The sequence below is a fragment of the Oncorhynchus keta genome, chromosome 18, assembly GCF_023373465.1.
Source record: "Oncorhynchus keta strain PuntledgeMale-10-30-2019 chromosome 18, Oket_V2, whole genome shotgun sequence".
Classification (NCBI taxonomy): domain Eukaryota; kingdom Metazoa; phylum Chordata; class Actinopteri; order Salmoniformes; family Salmonidae; genus Oncorhynchus; species Oncorhynchus keta.
The window spans coordinates 26,548,589-26,565,152 of record NC_068438.1 but is presented as its reverse complement, the minus strand read 5'-3'; the positions used below and the strand labels follow the sequence as shown (position 1 = coordinate 26,565,152).

Below are 16,564 nucleotides of genomic sequence, written 5' to 3'. Positions count from 1 at the left end.
CGTCGAAAGGAATGAGCGTTACACCGAGGCCTGTACTCTGGAACGGGATCGATTTGGAGGTGGAGGGTCCGTCATGGCACGTCTGGGACCTGTTGGATCGGAGGGTGAGGGCTAGAGCCATTCCCCACAGAAATGTCTGGGAACTTGCAGGTGCCTTGGTGGAAGAGTGGGGTAACATCTCACAGCAATTACTGGCAAATCTGGTGCAGTCGATGAGGAGGAGATGCACTTCAGAACTTAATGCAGCTGGTGGCCACACCAGATACTGACTGTTACTTTGATTTTGACCCCCACCCCTCTTTGTTCAGGGACACATTATTCATTTATGTTAGTCACATGTCTGTGGAACTTGTTCAGTTTATGTCTCTGTTGTTGAATCTTATGTTCATAAAAATATTTACACATGTTAAGTTTTCTGAAAATAAACGCAGTTGACAGTGAGAGGACGTTTCTTTTTTGCTGAGTTTAGAACATAGACACATTTTTAATTAGACATTCAAATTGAGCTGACTTTACTGATTTAAATCAAGGGAATCCAGATAATGAATAACAAGCATGGAGTGACAGAGCATGCCTTGTTTAGCAAGTCACCCAAGTCATAAACTGTTCTCTCTGCTGCCGAACGGCAAGTGGTACCGCAGTGCCAAGTCTAGGTCCAAAAGGCTCATTAATAGCTTCTACCCCCAAGGCATAAGACTGCTGAACAATTAATCAAATGGCTACCTGGACTATTCACATTGACACTGCTGCTACTTGCTGTTTATTATCTATGCATAGTCACTTTACCTCTACCTAGATGTACAAATGACCTCAATTAACCTGTGCCCTCACACATTGACTCGGTACCGGCACCCTGTCTATAGCCTCATTATTGTTCTTTTATTTTATTGTGTTACTTTTTATTTTTTACTTTAGTTTATTTAGTAAATATTTCTTAACTGGATTTCTTGAACTGCATTGTTGGTTAAGGGCTTGTAAGTAACCATTTCACGGTAAGGTCTACACCTGTTGTATTCGGCGCATGTGACAAATACAATTTGATTTAATTTTGATCCTGTGTGTGCGAGATAGACGTGGATGCTGCTGACAATGACAGGTGGACAAAACCAGGCCTGGGGACCCGAGTCATCAGTGGCTGTTGTTCAACATAAGAAGGACAGTCTGGGAAATCTACATGACATTAATACACATCCACAACTGAGTGCCAAGCTGTATGACAACTGACAAGTATTTACTGCAGTGATGCACTGAAATTATGAAAATGTTTTTTTTTAAATCACCATCATGACCAAAATATCCCAAAGCAAGTAGTCGCTACAGTTTTATGCGGAAGGTGTGTGTGTGTATTAAACGGTTAGTCAGTAGCCCTTTCACATACTGTACTGTTCCCTGCTGAGAGAGAATGATTCACATGTAGGTACTGCATGGAATGTACTGCATGGAATACTCTTCTATTGAGTGTATATACACATGTAGGGTGACCATATGGACTTTGCTGTTTCCATTTATTTTGAAGGTTCTAGACACTGAAGGCCTGTATAAAAGCATAACACAGAATAAAACAGTATACAAATCACAGCTTGGTTCAGTTGAAATTGACTACATGGATCAAAATACAATTTTGGGGGGAATAAAAGTTTATGATGCTTGGCTTGGAAATAAGCACACATGGAAAGCATATTAATATCTGACAGAAACATATCACAAAGGAGCACTGACCATATGCTAAGCACCATGTGACCAATCTATTAAGTGGGACTCATGCGGTGTGGCAAAGGTCCTGCTGCTTGAGGAAATATGACTTACCCTCAGCAGCAAAAACATGATGAAGGTCACCCCAGAGGTCAAACCACCCAGACCAATACTCCATCACCATCTTGGGCTTCTGGGGCTAGAGGAATTAGGAAAGGGAATGTTCAAAAGAGAGGTACAAATAAACTAAATATATGTTACTCCTTGTAGACACAGTATTTACTCCATGAACATCAGGGACCAGTTCAAAAAAAATTACAGTGCATTCGGAAAGTATTCAGACCTCTTCACTTTTTCCACATTTTGTTACGTTACAGTCTTATTCTAAAATGGATAAAATGATTTGTTTTCCCCATCAATCTACACACAATAACCCACGATGACGAAGTGAAAACAGGTTTTCGCCATTTTTGCACATAAATAAAAAACAAATCAAAAACAGGAAAACCTTATTTATATTCAGACCCTTTGCTATTAGACTCGAAATTGAGCTCAAGTGCATCATGTTTCCATTGGTCATTCTTGAGAGGTTTCTACAATTTGATTGGAGTACACTTGTAGGAAATTAAATTGACTGGACATGATTTAGAAAAGCACATACCTGTCTATTTAAGGTCCCACAGTTGATAGTGCATGTCAGAGACAAAACCAAGCCATGATATCGAAGGAGCTGTCCGTAGAACTCCGAGACAGGATTGTGTCGAGGCACAGATCTGGGGAAGGGTACCCCATTCTTAAATAGAAGAAGTTTGGAACCACCAAGACTCTTCATAGAGCTAGCCGCCCGGCCAAACTGAGTAATCGGGGAGAAGGACTTTGGTCAAGGAGGTGACCAAGAACCCAATGGTCACTCTGACAGAGCTCCAGAGTTCCTCCGTGGAGATGGGAGAACTTTCCAGAAGGACAACCATCTCTGCAGCACTACACCAATCAGGCCTTTATGGTAGAGTGGCCAGATGGAAGCCAAGCCACTGCTCAGTAAAAGGCACATTATAGCCCGCTTGGAGTTTGCCAAAAGGCACTTAAGAGACTCGAGATTCTCTGGTCTGATGAAACCCAGATTGGACCCTTTGGCCTGAATGCCAAGCGGTACTTCTAGAGGAAAAATCCCTATGGTGAAGCATGGTGGTGGCAGCATCATGCTGTGGGGATATTTTTCAGAGACAGGGACTGGGAGACCAGTCAGGATCGAGGTAAAGATGAATGGAGAAAAGTACAAAGATTCTTGATGAAAACTTGCTCCAGAGCACTCAGGACCTCAGACTGGGGCGAAGGTTCACCATCCAGCAGGACAACAACCCAAAGCACACAGCCAAGACAATGTAGGAGTGGCTTTGGGACAAGTCTCTGAATTTTCTTGAGTGGCCCAGCCACAGCCCAGACATGAACCCGATCTAACATATCTGGAGAGGCCTAAACATAGCTGTGCAGAGATGCTCCCCATCCATCCTGACAGAGCTTGAGAGGATCTGCAGAGAATAATGGGAGAAACTCCCCAAATAGAGGTGTGCCAAGCTTGTAGCATTATACCCAAGAAGACTTAAGGCTGTAATCACTGCCAAAGGTGCTTCAACAAAGTACTGAGTAAAGGGTCTGAATACTTATGTAAATGTGGTATTTCAGTTTTTTTCCCATAAATTAGCAAACATTTCTCAAAAAGCTTTTTTTTGCATTTAATCCTATCTGATTGCCGAAATCCAATCAGATAACTTCTGAAAAACTCAGCCAAGTCTGTAGGCATCCAAAGACTGTGGTTCAAAGCAACTTATTTCACAGATTAGGACAAAAGAGCTAATATCCTATGTTTTATCAACAGGTGTCAGATGAAACTGAGTAACTGATCAATTACAATACAGGAGCTGGATAAATCGAATGATAAATATTAGTAGACGATCATCTGAACACACCTCAATACATTCACTCACTTGAATTGCATCCAGATACTTAAATCCCTCTGGGCTCAGTTTCTGAAAATTGATGGTTTCTAGAACTATTGATGGAAAACAAAAACTCAACAGTACATACAGTAAATACACAACAAACACAAATAAAATACAGCATGACAGTATCCCACTGGGAACATTTCATTGAAATGATGTGGAAACGTTGATTCAACCAGTGTGTGCCCAGTGGGATGCTACAGTGACCTCATGCTTAGGAAACTGCTTTGCATTTTAACAGATCATATTTTTCTCCCTAGGTTAATCTGTATCCATCTAAACAGCACAGGCTCGTCTGCCTCCTTTGTGTTTAGGCTTCAAGTGGAAAGGGAATTAGTCAAGGAGCAGTTCTAATGAAGCCTAACAGCAGCTGCCTAACACACACACACACCGGTCCTTGGCACAGACAGAGCTCTTGTGTTATGGGAGAATACCAACTACAGTTCAGGCAGAGACTGCAGTCAGATGGGCCAGAGGCTCTACTACTGTGCGCTGTCTGTATGTCCAGTCAGTACAATACCTCCATTCACACCCCCGAGGTTCCGCCCATCCTGGTTGTCTGAGGTCAGGAGCAGCTCCTCGATCCCCCTGGATAATAATGCCTAGAACAAGGATCTCATCTCAATCATGCTCATATGTCCAAGTTGATATTCTACTATTGAAAATGCAAGTAGTTGTAGTGAAGTCAAGATAAAGTGATGCACGGTGTGTATTTATGTATGTGTAATAAAATAGATGAACTACATTGTCTTACCTCCTTTATGTATGGCATATATTCTACGTCTTTTGCATAAGAGCCATACTTGTTCTCCACTTGAACTGCTATAATTGGGCCCCCCTTGGAGTACTGAGTTTGAAATAATAAATCAAATAAGAGCGAGCTTTCAATTGATTCCAGAATAAGTCACAAGAATATATTTTCAAAGCCTTTTGGATTGATAAAACATCAAGCTTCACATTTGAAGAATATTTTAGTTTTGTGATAGCCCTTATCAACGACCATATCTATGCGGTGACATCGTTGTCACACACAATTGAAACGGAAAACTGAAAACCGAAGTGCACTTAATAGAAGAGTAGTGAGAAAGTGAGAAAAGATGAACCTGATACGGTACAACTCTTGGAATGAGTTGATCAAAGAAAGAGTCAACAGCTTCTGTGAAACCTGGGTAGGTTGTTCTCAACTTCATGTCTGGATCACGCAGCAACCAACTAGGAAGAAAGCAATACATAAAAACTCTCTAATGTTATCAACAATGTATGCAGTTACATTTTAATACTGGTTGCACTGATGGCAGTAATGCATAATGAGTGCATTGATTGCTTCATAACGCATTGTGAGTTTAATAGATTTCCAAATATCTATAACCTGGTTAACCTAGTAGTACATAATGAGATATTTCTGGACCAATTACCCTTCCTCAATCCATTTAGATGATGATCAGAGTCAGTCAAATGACCCATTCAGGGGGAAAAGCTCAGCAAATAACTGTTTTCATTCTGTGTGTGTGTGTGTGTGTGTGTGTGTGTGTGTGTGTGTGTGTGTGTGTGTGTGTGTGTGTGTGTGTGTGTGTGTGTGTGTGTGTGTGTGTGTGTGTGTGTGTGTGTGTGTGTGTGTGTGTGTGTGTGTGTGTGTGTGTGTATGTGTGTGTGTGTGTGTGTGTGTGTGTGTGTGTGAGCAATATCTGGTTTTACTCTTAGATCTATGATTCTATTTAGCCACATTACTAACAGGGAATGTGGGACTGTCTGTCCAGAGACCTGAGGGAAATAGCACCACACTGGAAATGAGCATCACAATAATGAATCAGGAAAAATGGATGAGACGTCGTATAGGGGTACCTATACATTCAGGGAGCTTAAACCAACCAACCTAAAATGTTAAAACGTGGGAACATCTAACCTAGGCAGCCCTCCTAAGTCCCACTCAGCACAGATGTAGGGTCCTGGCTGCAGAATCACCCAGAGCCCCAACTCTGCTGCTAGGCTGATGTACGCCCTGAGAGACACAAGAGAAAAGCTCAGAGAAAAATCTCAACAGCTCTATCAAACAATTTCATCACAAAATCATATAAAAAAGTGGAAGTCTTGCTTACTTTAAATCCAATTGGTCCTGGAAGTTGAAAACCCCTCTCTCTGGCTCATGCAGGTTCCATGGCACATATCTGAAATGTAAAGCTGTCATTCTCAGTATCTCTCCATAGAGAAGCAGTGAGTGGTGGTATAAGAGGACATAAGGTGTTCTACGTGTGTCCCTACGTGGTGAGAGTGTTGACCCCACACGCCCTCATCTTCAGCAGGCGGTCCTCCCAGTAGGCTCTGGGGACGCGGAAATAGTGGATAGAGCCCCCCAAGATGCGAAAGGGCTCTCCCTCCAGAGTGAACTGAGAGGAGTTGGCCCTCAGTCCCTCTTTCTGGCTCATTCTCCCCACATCTGGGTATTGGCTGGAAGAGAAAGACAAACTGCTGGTCAATCCAGAAAGTTAGACTAGATAGGAATCATAGGAACTTGACAATGGCATCTAAGGTGAGTAGCTAAGTATTTATAACACTTGTCACAAGCATAGAAGACAAACCCAAAAGTTTTAGTTAAATCAACAAAGCTTTCAGCACAGTGAAGAATAATGAAATACACTACAAACATGCTACTCTTCTTGTTTGGCCAGAATGCAAATCTATATTTGAATATGCAGGAGATTTACATGTGCCATAAGAATCGATAAAATAAAAGCGAAGTGTCTACACAAGGTTAAGGTCCGGGGCAGGTGGGTCAGGTGAAAGTTCATGATAGGTTAAATGAAGGATATGGAATGGCTTTGAATTAATTCGACTTTTGATAGCATATTATTTTTTTCACCTTTGGTATAGGCCTACTTCTTCTGTGTAATAATAATAACAATCTGATCAAATGTTCTCATTATGAATTGTCTTTAATAGCATTGCCTATAATATATTTTACTTGAATAACCAGTTTGGGACACTGGTTGCATATTGATTCATTTGCAGGTACATGACAACATTAGAAAAAACAACAACAAACAGGACAAAACTTTGCAAACACTCGAGACCCGCCCATAAAGTCTTACCGTGTGAATTGAAAGATAATATATCCGACGATAATAAAACCGAGAATGGCATACCGTCGTATGAGAGACAGCCTGGCGACCATGGTTGTATTTTTACAAAAAAAAAATACGAATAACGATCCAACGTCGTAACAACGGCTTTGACAGCCCACACCTTCAAAGACCCGGCGTCAGACAACACATCACCGGAAGAACAGACTTCTGAATAGGCGAATAATACTGTAGTACAGGCAATTCACTCTAGGGGAAAATACAGGTGAGCGCTATAGACCACATTGAATTAAAATATCAATATTCACCGGAATTACACAAGTCTCCAATCCTAATGCAAGTGGAAAGTCTGATTGTTAGTTCTGACAAAGCCCACACTGTTTCTCATTAGGCTATCATAATTCGATGTTCATTATGCTATAGCCTTTACTTTGTACGCTGAAGGTGCGTTTTGATAGACGTAGGGTATTGCTCGCTTTCAATATGCATTATGAAACGGATAGTTGTATATTGTAGGCAATCGACTGGGAGGCAAAAGTAATGTTTTGTCCTTACAACCAAAATCAGTAAAATGACAGATCAGGCGGACTTGCGAAAAAAATGAATTGCCACATGGCGCTCCAACCTACTGTTTACAGATTGTAATGGGGGGAAAAACATATATTTTTTACATGTGTAATTATCTGACTCTCCCTCACACACACGCATAACACACGCTGGACTGTAGCCACCACGGTCTTGCCCAGCCCAACTATTCGATAAATGACGCTATTATTTCTGACGTCGTTTGTCAGCCTCAACCTTTATATTGTACTATGTTATACGGTCTATAATTTAAAACTTGTTTTAATGTGTGCCCCTTTCGGGAAATGTGTCATGCATCTCAACAAACAACCGCAGGGGAACACCAATAGGTGCATAAATACATAAATCCCAGCAATAACTACAACAGACAACACATGTGGATACAGTCCGTAATTAAGTTCGGACATTTTAGGACGGGTGGAGATGGAGGGGTTGAGTAGTTATTTATTCAATTGATTCATGCTGGTGGGAATGAATGGTTTCTGGGCTCCGGCGGTTTTGTAAAGATGGACTCAGTATCGGCGGCCTGATAGTAGGAGCTGGTTCTCTTGGTTGAGTGGGTGTCAGGTCGGTGGCAATTCTCGCTCCTGCCCTTACTACTCTCCAAGAACAGCGCTTCCATGTCTTTGAGATTAACTCCACTGATGTTGCTTGACACTTGTACTATTTTATGCAGTTGGTTTTTATTTGCATGGATAGCTGATTGTACCAGGCTTGGAAACAGAAAGTGAGAACACCCAGATCAAGGGATGTATAGAATATGGTTGTTATTCTTTTATTGGCCAGATATGTATTTAATCACCTCAGGAAATACAGTCCTTGTTGCCGTTTTTGTATATCTGTTGTATGTTTGCAGTCCAAAAGAGGTTTGAGTAAATTATAGTTCCAAGATATTTATATTGCTCAAATATAGTCCATGAGCCCGCGTTTTGGTTGGGATCACTTGGGGTGATGATGTCTCAAAGTGATTTTCTTGGTCTATGTCCCTAGAGTTGGAACATTTGTGATAGCAGTGCAGCAATGGCAGCTTTCACTCTTTTATCACTCTTTCATCCCTCCAAAGAGGGTTTCCCGTTATTTTCTGCAGATCCTCTCAAGCTCTGTCAGGTTGGATAGGGAGCGTCACTGCACAGCTATTTTCAGGTCTCTCCAGAGATGTTCGATCGGGTTCAAGTCCGGGCTCTGGCTGGGCCAATCAAGGACATTCAGAGACTTGTCCCGAAGCCACTCCTGTTGTCTTGGCTGTGTGCTTAGGGTTGTTGTCCTGCTGTAAGGTGAACCTTCGCCTGGGTGCTCTGGAGCAGGTTTTCATCAAAGATATCTCTGTACTTTGGTCTGTTCATCTTTCCCTCATGCTGCCACCACCATGCTTCACACCATGCTTTACTGTAGTGATGGTGCCAGGTTACCTTCAGATGTGACGCTTGGCATTCAGGCCAAAGAGTTACATTTTGGTTTCATCAGACCAGAGAATCTTGTTTCTCATGGTTTGAGAGTCCTTTAGGCGCCTTTTGGCAAACTCCAACTTGGCCATCATGTATGTGCCTTTTACTGAGGAGTGGCTTCCGTCTGGCCAGTCCATTATAAAGGCCTGATTGGTGGAAAACTGCAGAGATGGTTGTCCTTCTGGAAGGTTCTCCCATCTCCGCAGAGGAACTCTGGAGCTCTGTCAGCGTGACCATCGGGTTCTTGGTCACCTCCCTGACCAAGGCCCTTCTCTCCCAATTGCTAAGTTTGGATGAGCTCTAGGATGAGCCTTGGTGGTTCTAAACTTCTTCCATTTAAAAATTGATGGGGGTCCATGTGTTCTTGGGGACCTTCAATGCTGCAGAAATGTTTTGGTACCCTTCCCTAGATCTGTGCCTCAACACAATCCTGTCTCTGAGTTCTATGGACAATTCCTTCGACTTCATGACTTGGTTTTTGCGCTGACATGCACTGTGGTGTGTGCCTTTCCAAATCATGTCCAATCAAGTTGTAGAAACATCTCAAGGATGATCAATGGAAACAGGATGCACCTGAGCTCAAAGTCTCATAGCAAAGGGTCTGAATACTTCTGTAAATAAGGTATTTCAGTTTTTATTTTTAATACATTTGCTAACATTTCTAAAAACCCGTTTTTGCTACGTCATTATTGGGTATTGTGTGTAGATTGATGAGGAAAACATTTAATTGAATCAATTTTAGATTAAGTTAAGGGGTCTGAATACTTTCCAAATGCACCATACATCAGCCTAGCAGCAGAGTTGGGGCTCTTGGTGATTTCGCATCCAGGACCCTACATCTGTGCTGAGTGGGACTTAGGAGTGCTGCCCAGGTTGTTTCCATTACTTTAAGCCTTTAACTTTGTAGCAGGGGTTAGTCCAATTTGACCCAAGCCAACATGTGGAATGTTCAATGAGACCTCCTTATAACATTTTTTTTCCTTTTCGGTTGGCTGTTCCATGATAAAAACACGAAGTTGAGAACAACCTACTCTGTCTTCATAGAATCAGAGAAGCCTTTCCTTGACAAACTCATTCCAATAGTTAAGCCTCTACAAGTAGGTAAATAAGTGACCTTGTTATCCAAGCTATCAAGTCCTGGTATCTGTTCGTAGAGAGGTTCGTAGTTTGAGGATGGAGGCCCCATCATTGCAGTTCAAGTGGAGAATGAGTACGGCTCATATGCAAAGGATGAACGATACATGCCTTTTATGAAGGAGGTAATGTGACACTGTACTGTTTCTCACTATCTGCATTATATTATATGCCCAGTATAGACTTTTGCAGTGACCTCTAAATGTGTAGTGAAACGGTATCTCCTTTGGCCAGCTCTATCATCCAGAGGGATCAATGAACTCCTACTGATATCAGACACCCGGGAGGGGCTACGTTTCTTTTCTTGACCCTTCCTCTCTTAAGTTCACAAGACGGTAAACCTTCAAAGACTGGCCAACGGAACCATACAATATTTAGCGTACATGCAGGTATAGTGCCAATGAGTCTGTGTTTTCTTCTATTTTGTCTTGCATCTGTGAAAAGATAGTGGTCCAAAGACTAAGTGTGACTTTGCCCTTACTGTAGCCCCAGAAACCTCTGCATGTAATGGAGTGCTGGTTTGGGTGGTTCGATGTCTGGAGTGAATCTCACCATGCGTTTCCAGCAGAGGGTATGTTTCCCTCTAAATCAATACATTACAAACGAGATGAAAATCATGTCATATAACCCCTAGTTATATCAACGCTTAAAGTTAATCTATTATTTACATTTTAGACATTTAGCAGACACTCACCCAAAGCGACTGGCGTGGCAGGTAGGCTAGTGGTTAGAGCAGGGGTGTCAAACATACGGCCCGCGGGCCGGAACCGGCCCCCAAGGAGGTTCGATCAGGCCCGCAGGATAATTTGAAAGTGGAAAAAAATGCATAAAAGACATGGAATTAATATTTTTTTTTTTTTTTTAAAGACAAGCCGCATCACTGAGACAGACTGAAAACAGCAGACAGTATCAATGCGCCATCTGCTGCTTGTTACGACGTTGTTAAGATTGTTAATGTCTCTACCTCTCCACTACACCCTCATTAGCCAAAATGTCGTTATCCAAACGGAGAAAAGTAGATAAGGAGTGTAGAATTTTCAAAGAAAAATGGACCACGTCCTATTTATTTACAGAGATGCACGGAAAACCTTTGTGCTTGGTGTGTTTGCAACAAGTTTCGGTATTGAAGGAATATAATATTCGACGCCACTACGAGACTCATCACAGCGAAAAATATGACGGCTTGCAAGGACAACTGAGAAGAGATAAGATTAACGAATTGCTGGCGGGTCTGAGGAAACAGCAGTCAACTTTCATCCAGAGCCGAGAAGTCAGTGAAGCAGCGGTAAAAGCCAGCTACCTAATTGCTAGCGAAATAGCATTAGCATCGAAGCCGTATTCCGACGGTGACTTTGTTAAACGATGCATGATGAAGGCGGCTGAACTTGTATGTCCCGAGAAGCGACAAGCTTTTGCCAATATTAGCATGACGAGGAATACTATAGCAGAGAGGATTTCGAACTATCGGCAGATTTAGACAGTCAATTGAAACAGAGAGTCAAGTCATTTATTGCATTTTCCGTGGCAATTGACGAGAGCACTGACATCACAGACGTGGCCCAACTGGCCATATTTATTCGAGGAGTTGATGAGACATTGACTGTTACTGAAGAGTTTCTTGAGTTGGTGCCAATGATGGACACCACAACAGCCGAGGACATTTTCGGCTCTGTCCTTGCTGCATTGGACAGAGTTGGAGTGGACTGGTCCCGCGCTGTCAGCCTGGCTACAGACGGCGCGCCATCCATGGTCGGAAAGAAAGCAGGTGTCGCGACAAAGTTCAAAGACAAAGTACAAGCCCTTAATGGAGGAGATCGTTTCTGGACATTTCACTGTATTTTGCACCAGGAGGCATTGTGTTGCAAGTCGCTGAAAATGGACCACGTCATGGAGGTGGTTGTTCGCACTGTAAATTTCATCCGGTCCAGAGGTCTGAACCATCGTCAGTTTGACAAACTTCTCAGCGACAGCAACATTACCCACAGCCTGCCATACCACACTGAAGTGAGATGGTTAAGCCGAGGCGCTGTGCTGAGGCATTTCTTTGATCTACGAGAGGAAATCGGACAGTTCATGGAGAAAAAAGGAAAACCGGTGTTGGAATTACAATCTCAGGAATGGCTACGGGACCTTGCATTCTTGGTTGATATTACTGAACACTTGAACAATCTGAACAAAATGTTGCAAGGCCGCAAAAAGTTGTCACACAGTTTTCTGACAACATACATGCATTTAAGTTGAAGCTGACTTTGTGGGAGATGCAACTGGCAAATGGCAACCCTGCCCTGATTTTATCAGTATCTACTACCAGGGTACCCCAAATTAACAGCCCTGGCTGCTAAAATTTTGTGCATGTTTGGGACAACCTACCTTTGTGAACAAATTTTCTCAGTGATGAATATCAATAAAACAAAAATGCGTTCAAGGCTCACAAACAAGCACTTAAATGACATTCTGAAAGTGACAGCTAGTCAGGACATGACACCTGGTGTTGATGCACTTGTACAGGCCAAAAGATGCCAAGTTTCAGGTACAAATACAAGTCCAGACTAGACTAACACCTTTAAAATGCTGCCTTAGATACTGTTTGCATTGAAAGAATACAGCTCTGTGAAGATGAATCCTTACTGTGGTGATTTAAAAAATGTGCACTTTAATGTTAGTCAGCAGCTTCAAAACAAAAGTTGTGTGATGGAATTCTACTGTTCATACAACTCCATACATTTTCAGTATGTATTGTATGTGTATGTATGTTTCATGTATGAAGTTTACAGATTTACAGGACAGGCGAACACTTTCTTCATTACACATTTAAAATCACTCTCCTTAGTTTGTAAGGTGTACGCAGGGATTACATTTAGATTTTATATGCGTATGTGTAAGTGGTTTAAAAATTCCTTTCTTTAAAAGTCTCATTTAATCTTAAAGTGCATTACTATATTTTTCAGTACCAATTAAAGTTTTGTGCCTTTGTACAATCAGTGGGATCAGTTGCAATGCATATTTGTGAATGATAAAAGTAAATTGCACATTTGTCTAAGGAAATATGAGGTGTTTCATGAAATGTTTTGTAAAAGGATAGTTCATTAAATTTCAATATTTTCCTAATGTTCTTGTGCTTCTTTACACCAAAACAAAGGAAAGACATGATATTTTGGTTATTTATAGCAGAGTATGGTATAATTTTAATGGTCCGGCCCACTTGACATCTCCCTAGGCCGTATGTGGCCCACGATGCGAAATGAGTTTGACACCCCTGGGTTAGAGCATTGGGCCAGTAACTGAAAGGTTGCTAGATCAAATCCTTGAGCTGACAAGGTAAAAATCTGTCACTCCTCCCCTGAACAAGGCAGTTAACTCACTGTTCCTGGGCTGTTGTTGTAAATAGGAATTTGTTAATAACTGACTTGCCTAGTTAAATAAAATAGTAGTGAGTGCACATATTTTCATTTGTACTGTTGCCCTGTCAGAATTGAACCCACAATCCTGGCATTGCAAGTGCCATGCTCTACCAACTGAGCCACAGTGGACCATCCATCCATCACGCTAAGTACTGTATGTGGTGACCGTCTAGCATTGATTCTCCTCTGGTAGACATTTGAATATGCGGGAGATGTCTCCTCTGGTAGACATGTTGGCTGTGGTGTCACAGATACTGGAGCCAGGTGTATCCATCAACCTCTATATGTTCCATGGTGGAACCAGCTTTGGCTTCATGAATAGAGCTGTGGGGAACCTTGGCACCTACAAACCTCAAGTTGGAAGCTGTTCAACCAGTTTCATGTATCCCTTGAACTGACATTTCCCAAATTTACATTTCCTTGCCAAGAAAAATGTTGTCATCTGAATCGGAATCTTTTTTTTTTTTAGATTATGATGCTCCATTATCCGAGGCTGGAGATTACACCACCAAGTATCAGCTCTTGAGTAATTTATTCAGCCAGTTTCACAGTAAGCTTTCTCTTTCAAACATTCTCATACAATACTATTTGCGTTTTGGAAAATAACAGGCACCATAATTTAATTTGTGAAATTGTCTAGCTTGGAGTGTATCTGTGTGTCTCAGATGAGAAGCTTCCTGAGGCTCCCTCCCTCCAGGCCAGGAGAGTGTATGAGCCTGTCATCATTCAGAAGCATCTGTCACTGTGGGAGCCTGCATTTTACTGACAAGGTAAACTAGGGGTCAAGTAGCATACTGTCTGTTGTGACCTGGCCTGCTTGGCAAGTTGGCAATACTCAAGGGTTAATGTTGATATTTAATTGAATGCACCACATTGACATTGTTTCATCATCAAGCCCTTGAAGTCAGAGGGGCCTGTCAACATGGAGAACAATAACAATGGTCATTCCTATGGCTACACTCAATATGAGACCACCATCAGCAGCAGAGGCCTTCTGAACTCCAAGACAAATTTTAGAGACTGAGCCCTGGTGATTACAGACAGACACAGTGACATGGCATGAATTTACTACAGTAAAAGGTCCACACTGTATGACAATACATAATTTGTACTAATAAAGTTGTCTTCTAGGTGTTTGTAGACAGACACTTTGTTGGAGTTTTGGACTATAAGATCGTGGAGATTACACTTCCTGATGGGAAAGGTATAGTGATACTTTGTGTTTAGATTCAGGCTATAGGTGTGCTGCTGAGCTGCTTTCAAAACTGGATAGTTAATATTCAACACCATGTTAGAGGTGAAAGCTTCTGGTGGTGCTGATAAATGTTTTTGTCACTAAGGTGCTAGGATTATTCCAACAGAAAGTTTTCAGACAAATGTTGTTCTAACAAAGAGGAATCACAATCACTACCCTTTCTCCCGTCTGTTAATGGAAAACAAGTCCATGCTGCTTAACCTATAGCACAGCGGAAGATTGGACATGATTGTCACTTTCTGACCATAGTTCTGTTATTTTATTCTTTGTTTTAGTATGGTCAGGGCGTGAGTTAGAGTGGGCAGTCTGTTTGTCTTTCTATGTTGGTTTTTGTGTTCAGCCTAGTATGGTTCTCAATCAGAGGCAGGTGTCGTTAGTTGTCTCTGATTGAGAATCATACTTAGCTAGCCTGGGTTTCACTGTTGGTTTGTGGGTGTTTGTTTCCGTATGAGTGTTTGTTGCCACACAGTACTGTTTCGGTCATGTTCACATTTATTGTTTTGTATTTTATAAGTGTTCAGTTTATGTATTAAAGTAATCATCATGAACACTTACCACGTCGCATCTTGGTCCGATCCTTACTCCTCTTCAGACAAAGAGGAAATCTGCCGTTACAATGATCAATTACTCTCTGCAGTCTGACTGAAAGCCATGTTTCCTCTATGCCTCTGTGTCCTATGCATTGTTGACTGCAGTGCTTCAATTAGTGGTTTCAACATGTTTTGTGTATTTTCCATTGAAGGGAGAGAGAACATTGAGTTTACTTATGGAGAACTGTGGAAGAGTGAATTATGGGAAAGCCCTGGATGATCAGTGGAAAGTTATTCTATTCTTAGTTGCTACCACTTTAACAATCAGAATTCCATGGCAGAAAGCATACATTGAAGGTACTGTAGACCTTTGTGTGTAATCCTTTATTGCTGTGACATCAGTTTATAGTCGTTAAAGTGGATAGACCTGAATGCCCAACAAGTAGCGACAGTATCCATGAGGTCTTGGAATAATTGTATTGTATTGATACTCGCCCATTCAGCTCTTAATCTTTAGTCACATATCACCCTGTTCTTGGTCTGGTGGGAGACATTGTATTGAACCACGTGCCTCTAAAGGGCTTTACAATCTACTGTTTGGATCTGAAGCCAAACGTCCTAAAGAGGGTTGTCCTGATCATTTCATTTATACAACAACTTCCATTCTGGCTCTTACAGTTTGTCATCTGTTATCAATGCAAGTGTAACTGGCATACCAGGTTGTCTTAAAGGCGCAGTGCATTCATAAACATGATATTCATATGTTATATATATATTTACACACTGAGGTTGGAATAATACTGCGAAATTGTGAAAATGAACATAATGCCCTTTTAGTGTACGAGCTGTCTGAAAATACCTCCTGAAATTTCTGCCTGTTTTGGTGGAATGGAGTTTTGACAGGCAATCTCAACGATGTGCGTTTACAGGGAAGACATCCTCCTCCCTCATGTGGTACCCTTCCTGCAGGCTCATCCTGACATGACCCTCCAGCATGACAATGCCACCAGCCATACTGCTCGTTCTGTGCGTGATTTCCTGCAAGACAGGAATGTCAGTGTTCTGCCATGGCCAGCGAAGAGCCCGGATCTGAATCCCATTGAGCATGTCTGGGACCTGTTGGATCGGAGGGTGAGGGCTAAAGCCATTCCCCCTAGAAATGTCTGGGAACTTGCAGGTGCCTTGGTGGAAGAGTGGGGTAACATCTCACAGCAAGAACGGGCAAATCTGGTGCAGTCCACGACGAGGAGATGCACTTCAGTACTTAATGCAGCTGGTGGCCACACCAGATACTGACTGTTACTTTTGATTTTTACCCCCCTTTGTTCAGGGACACATTATTCCATTTATGTTAGTCACATGTCTGTGGAACTTGTTCAGTTTATGTCTCTTGTTGAATCTTGTTATGTTCATACAAAAATGTACACATGTTAAGTTTAATGAAA

At 41.9% G+C, this 16,564-nt stretch overlaps 1 protein-coding gene and 1 long non-coding RNA gene across 4 annotated transcripts in view; one reads left to right on the top strand and one right to left on the bottom strand.

The window, feature by feature from the left end:
• LOC118397530 (beta-galactosidase-1-like protein 2) overlaps nucleotides 1–6,986 on the bottom strand; it is a 23,151-nt gene extending 16,165 nt beyond the window's left edge. For both annotated transcript variants that reach the window (XM_035792402.2, XM_035792403.2), the window contains exons 1-9: nucleotides 6,779–6,986; nucleotides 5,952–6,137; nucleotides 5,789–5,857; nucleotides 5,596–5,691; nucleotides 4,796–4,904; nucleotides 4,447–4,539; nucleotides 4,213–4,294; nucleotides 3,678–3,742; nucleotides 1,807–1,891 (exon numbers count right to left, since the gene is read on the bottom strand). In XM_035792402.2, coding sequence (XP_035648295.1) covers nucleotides 1,807–1,891; nucleotides 3,678–3,742; nucleotides 4,213–4,294; nucleotides 4,447–4,539; nucleotides 4,796–4,904; nucleotides 5,596–5,691; nucleotides 5,789–5,857; nucleotides 5,952–6,137; nucleotides 6,779–6,861 — 868 coding nt within the window. In that variant the 5' untranslated portion in view covers nucleotides 6,862–6,986. The remainder of the gene's footprint in view (nucleotides 1–1,806; nucleotides 1,892–3,677; nucleotides 3,743–4,212; nucleotides 4,295–4,446; nucleotides 4,540–4,795; nucleotides 4,905–5,595; nucleotides 5,692–5,788; nucleotides 5,858–5,951; nucleotides 6,138–6,778) is intronic.
• LOC118397532 (uncharacterized) lies at nucleotides 6,942–16,564 on the top strand. Of its 2 annotated transcripts, XR_008068092.1 has the most exons (4): nucleotides 6,942–7,034; nucleotides 13,804–13,884; nucleotides 14,000–14,538; nucleotides 16,049–16,564. It is a non-coding gene; the product is annotated as an uncharacterized LOC118397532 (long non-coding RNA). The 2 variants fall into 2 exon arrangements; XR_004828432.2 differs by having other exon boundaries at nucleotides 14,000–16,564.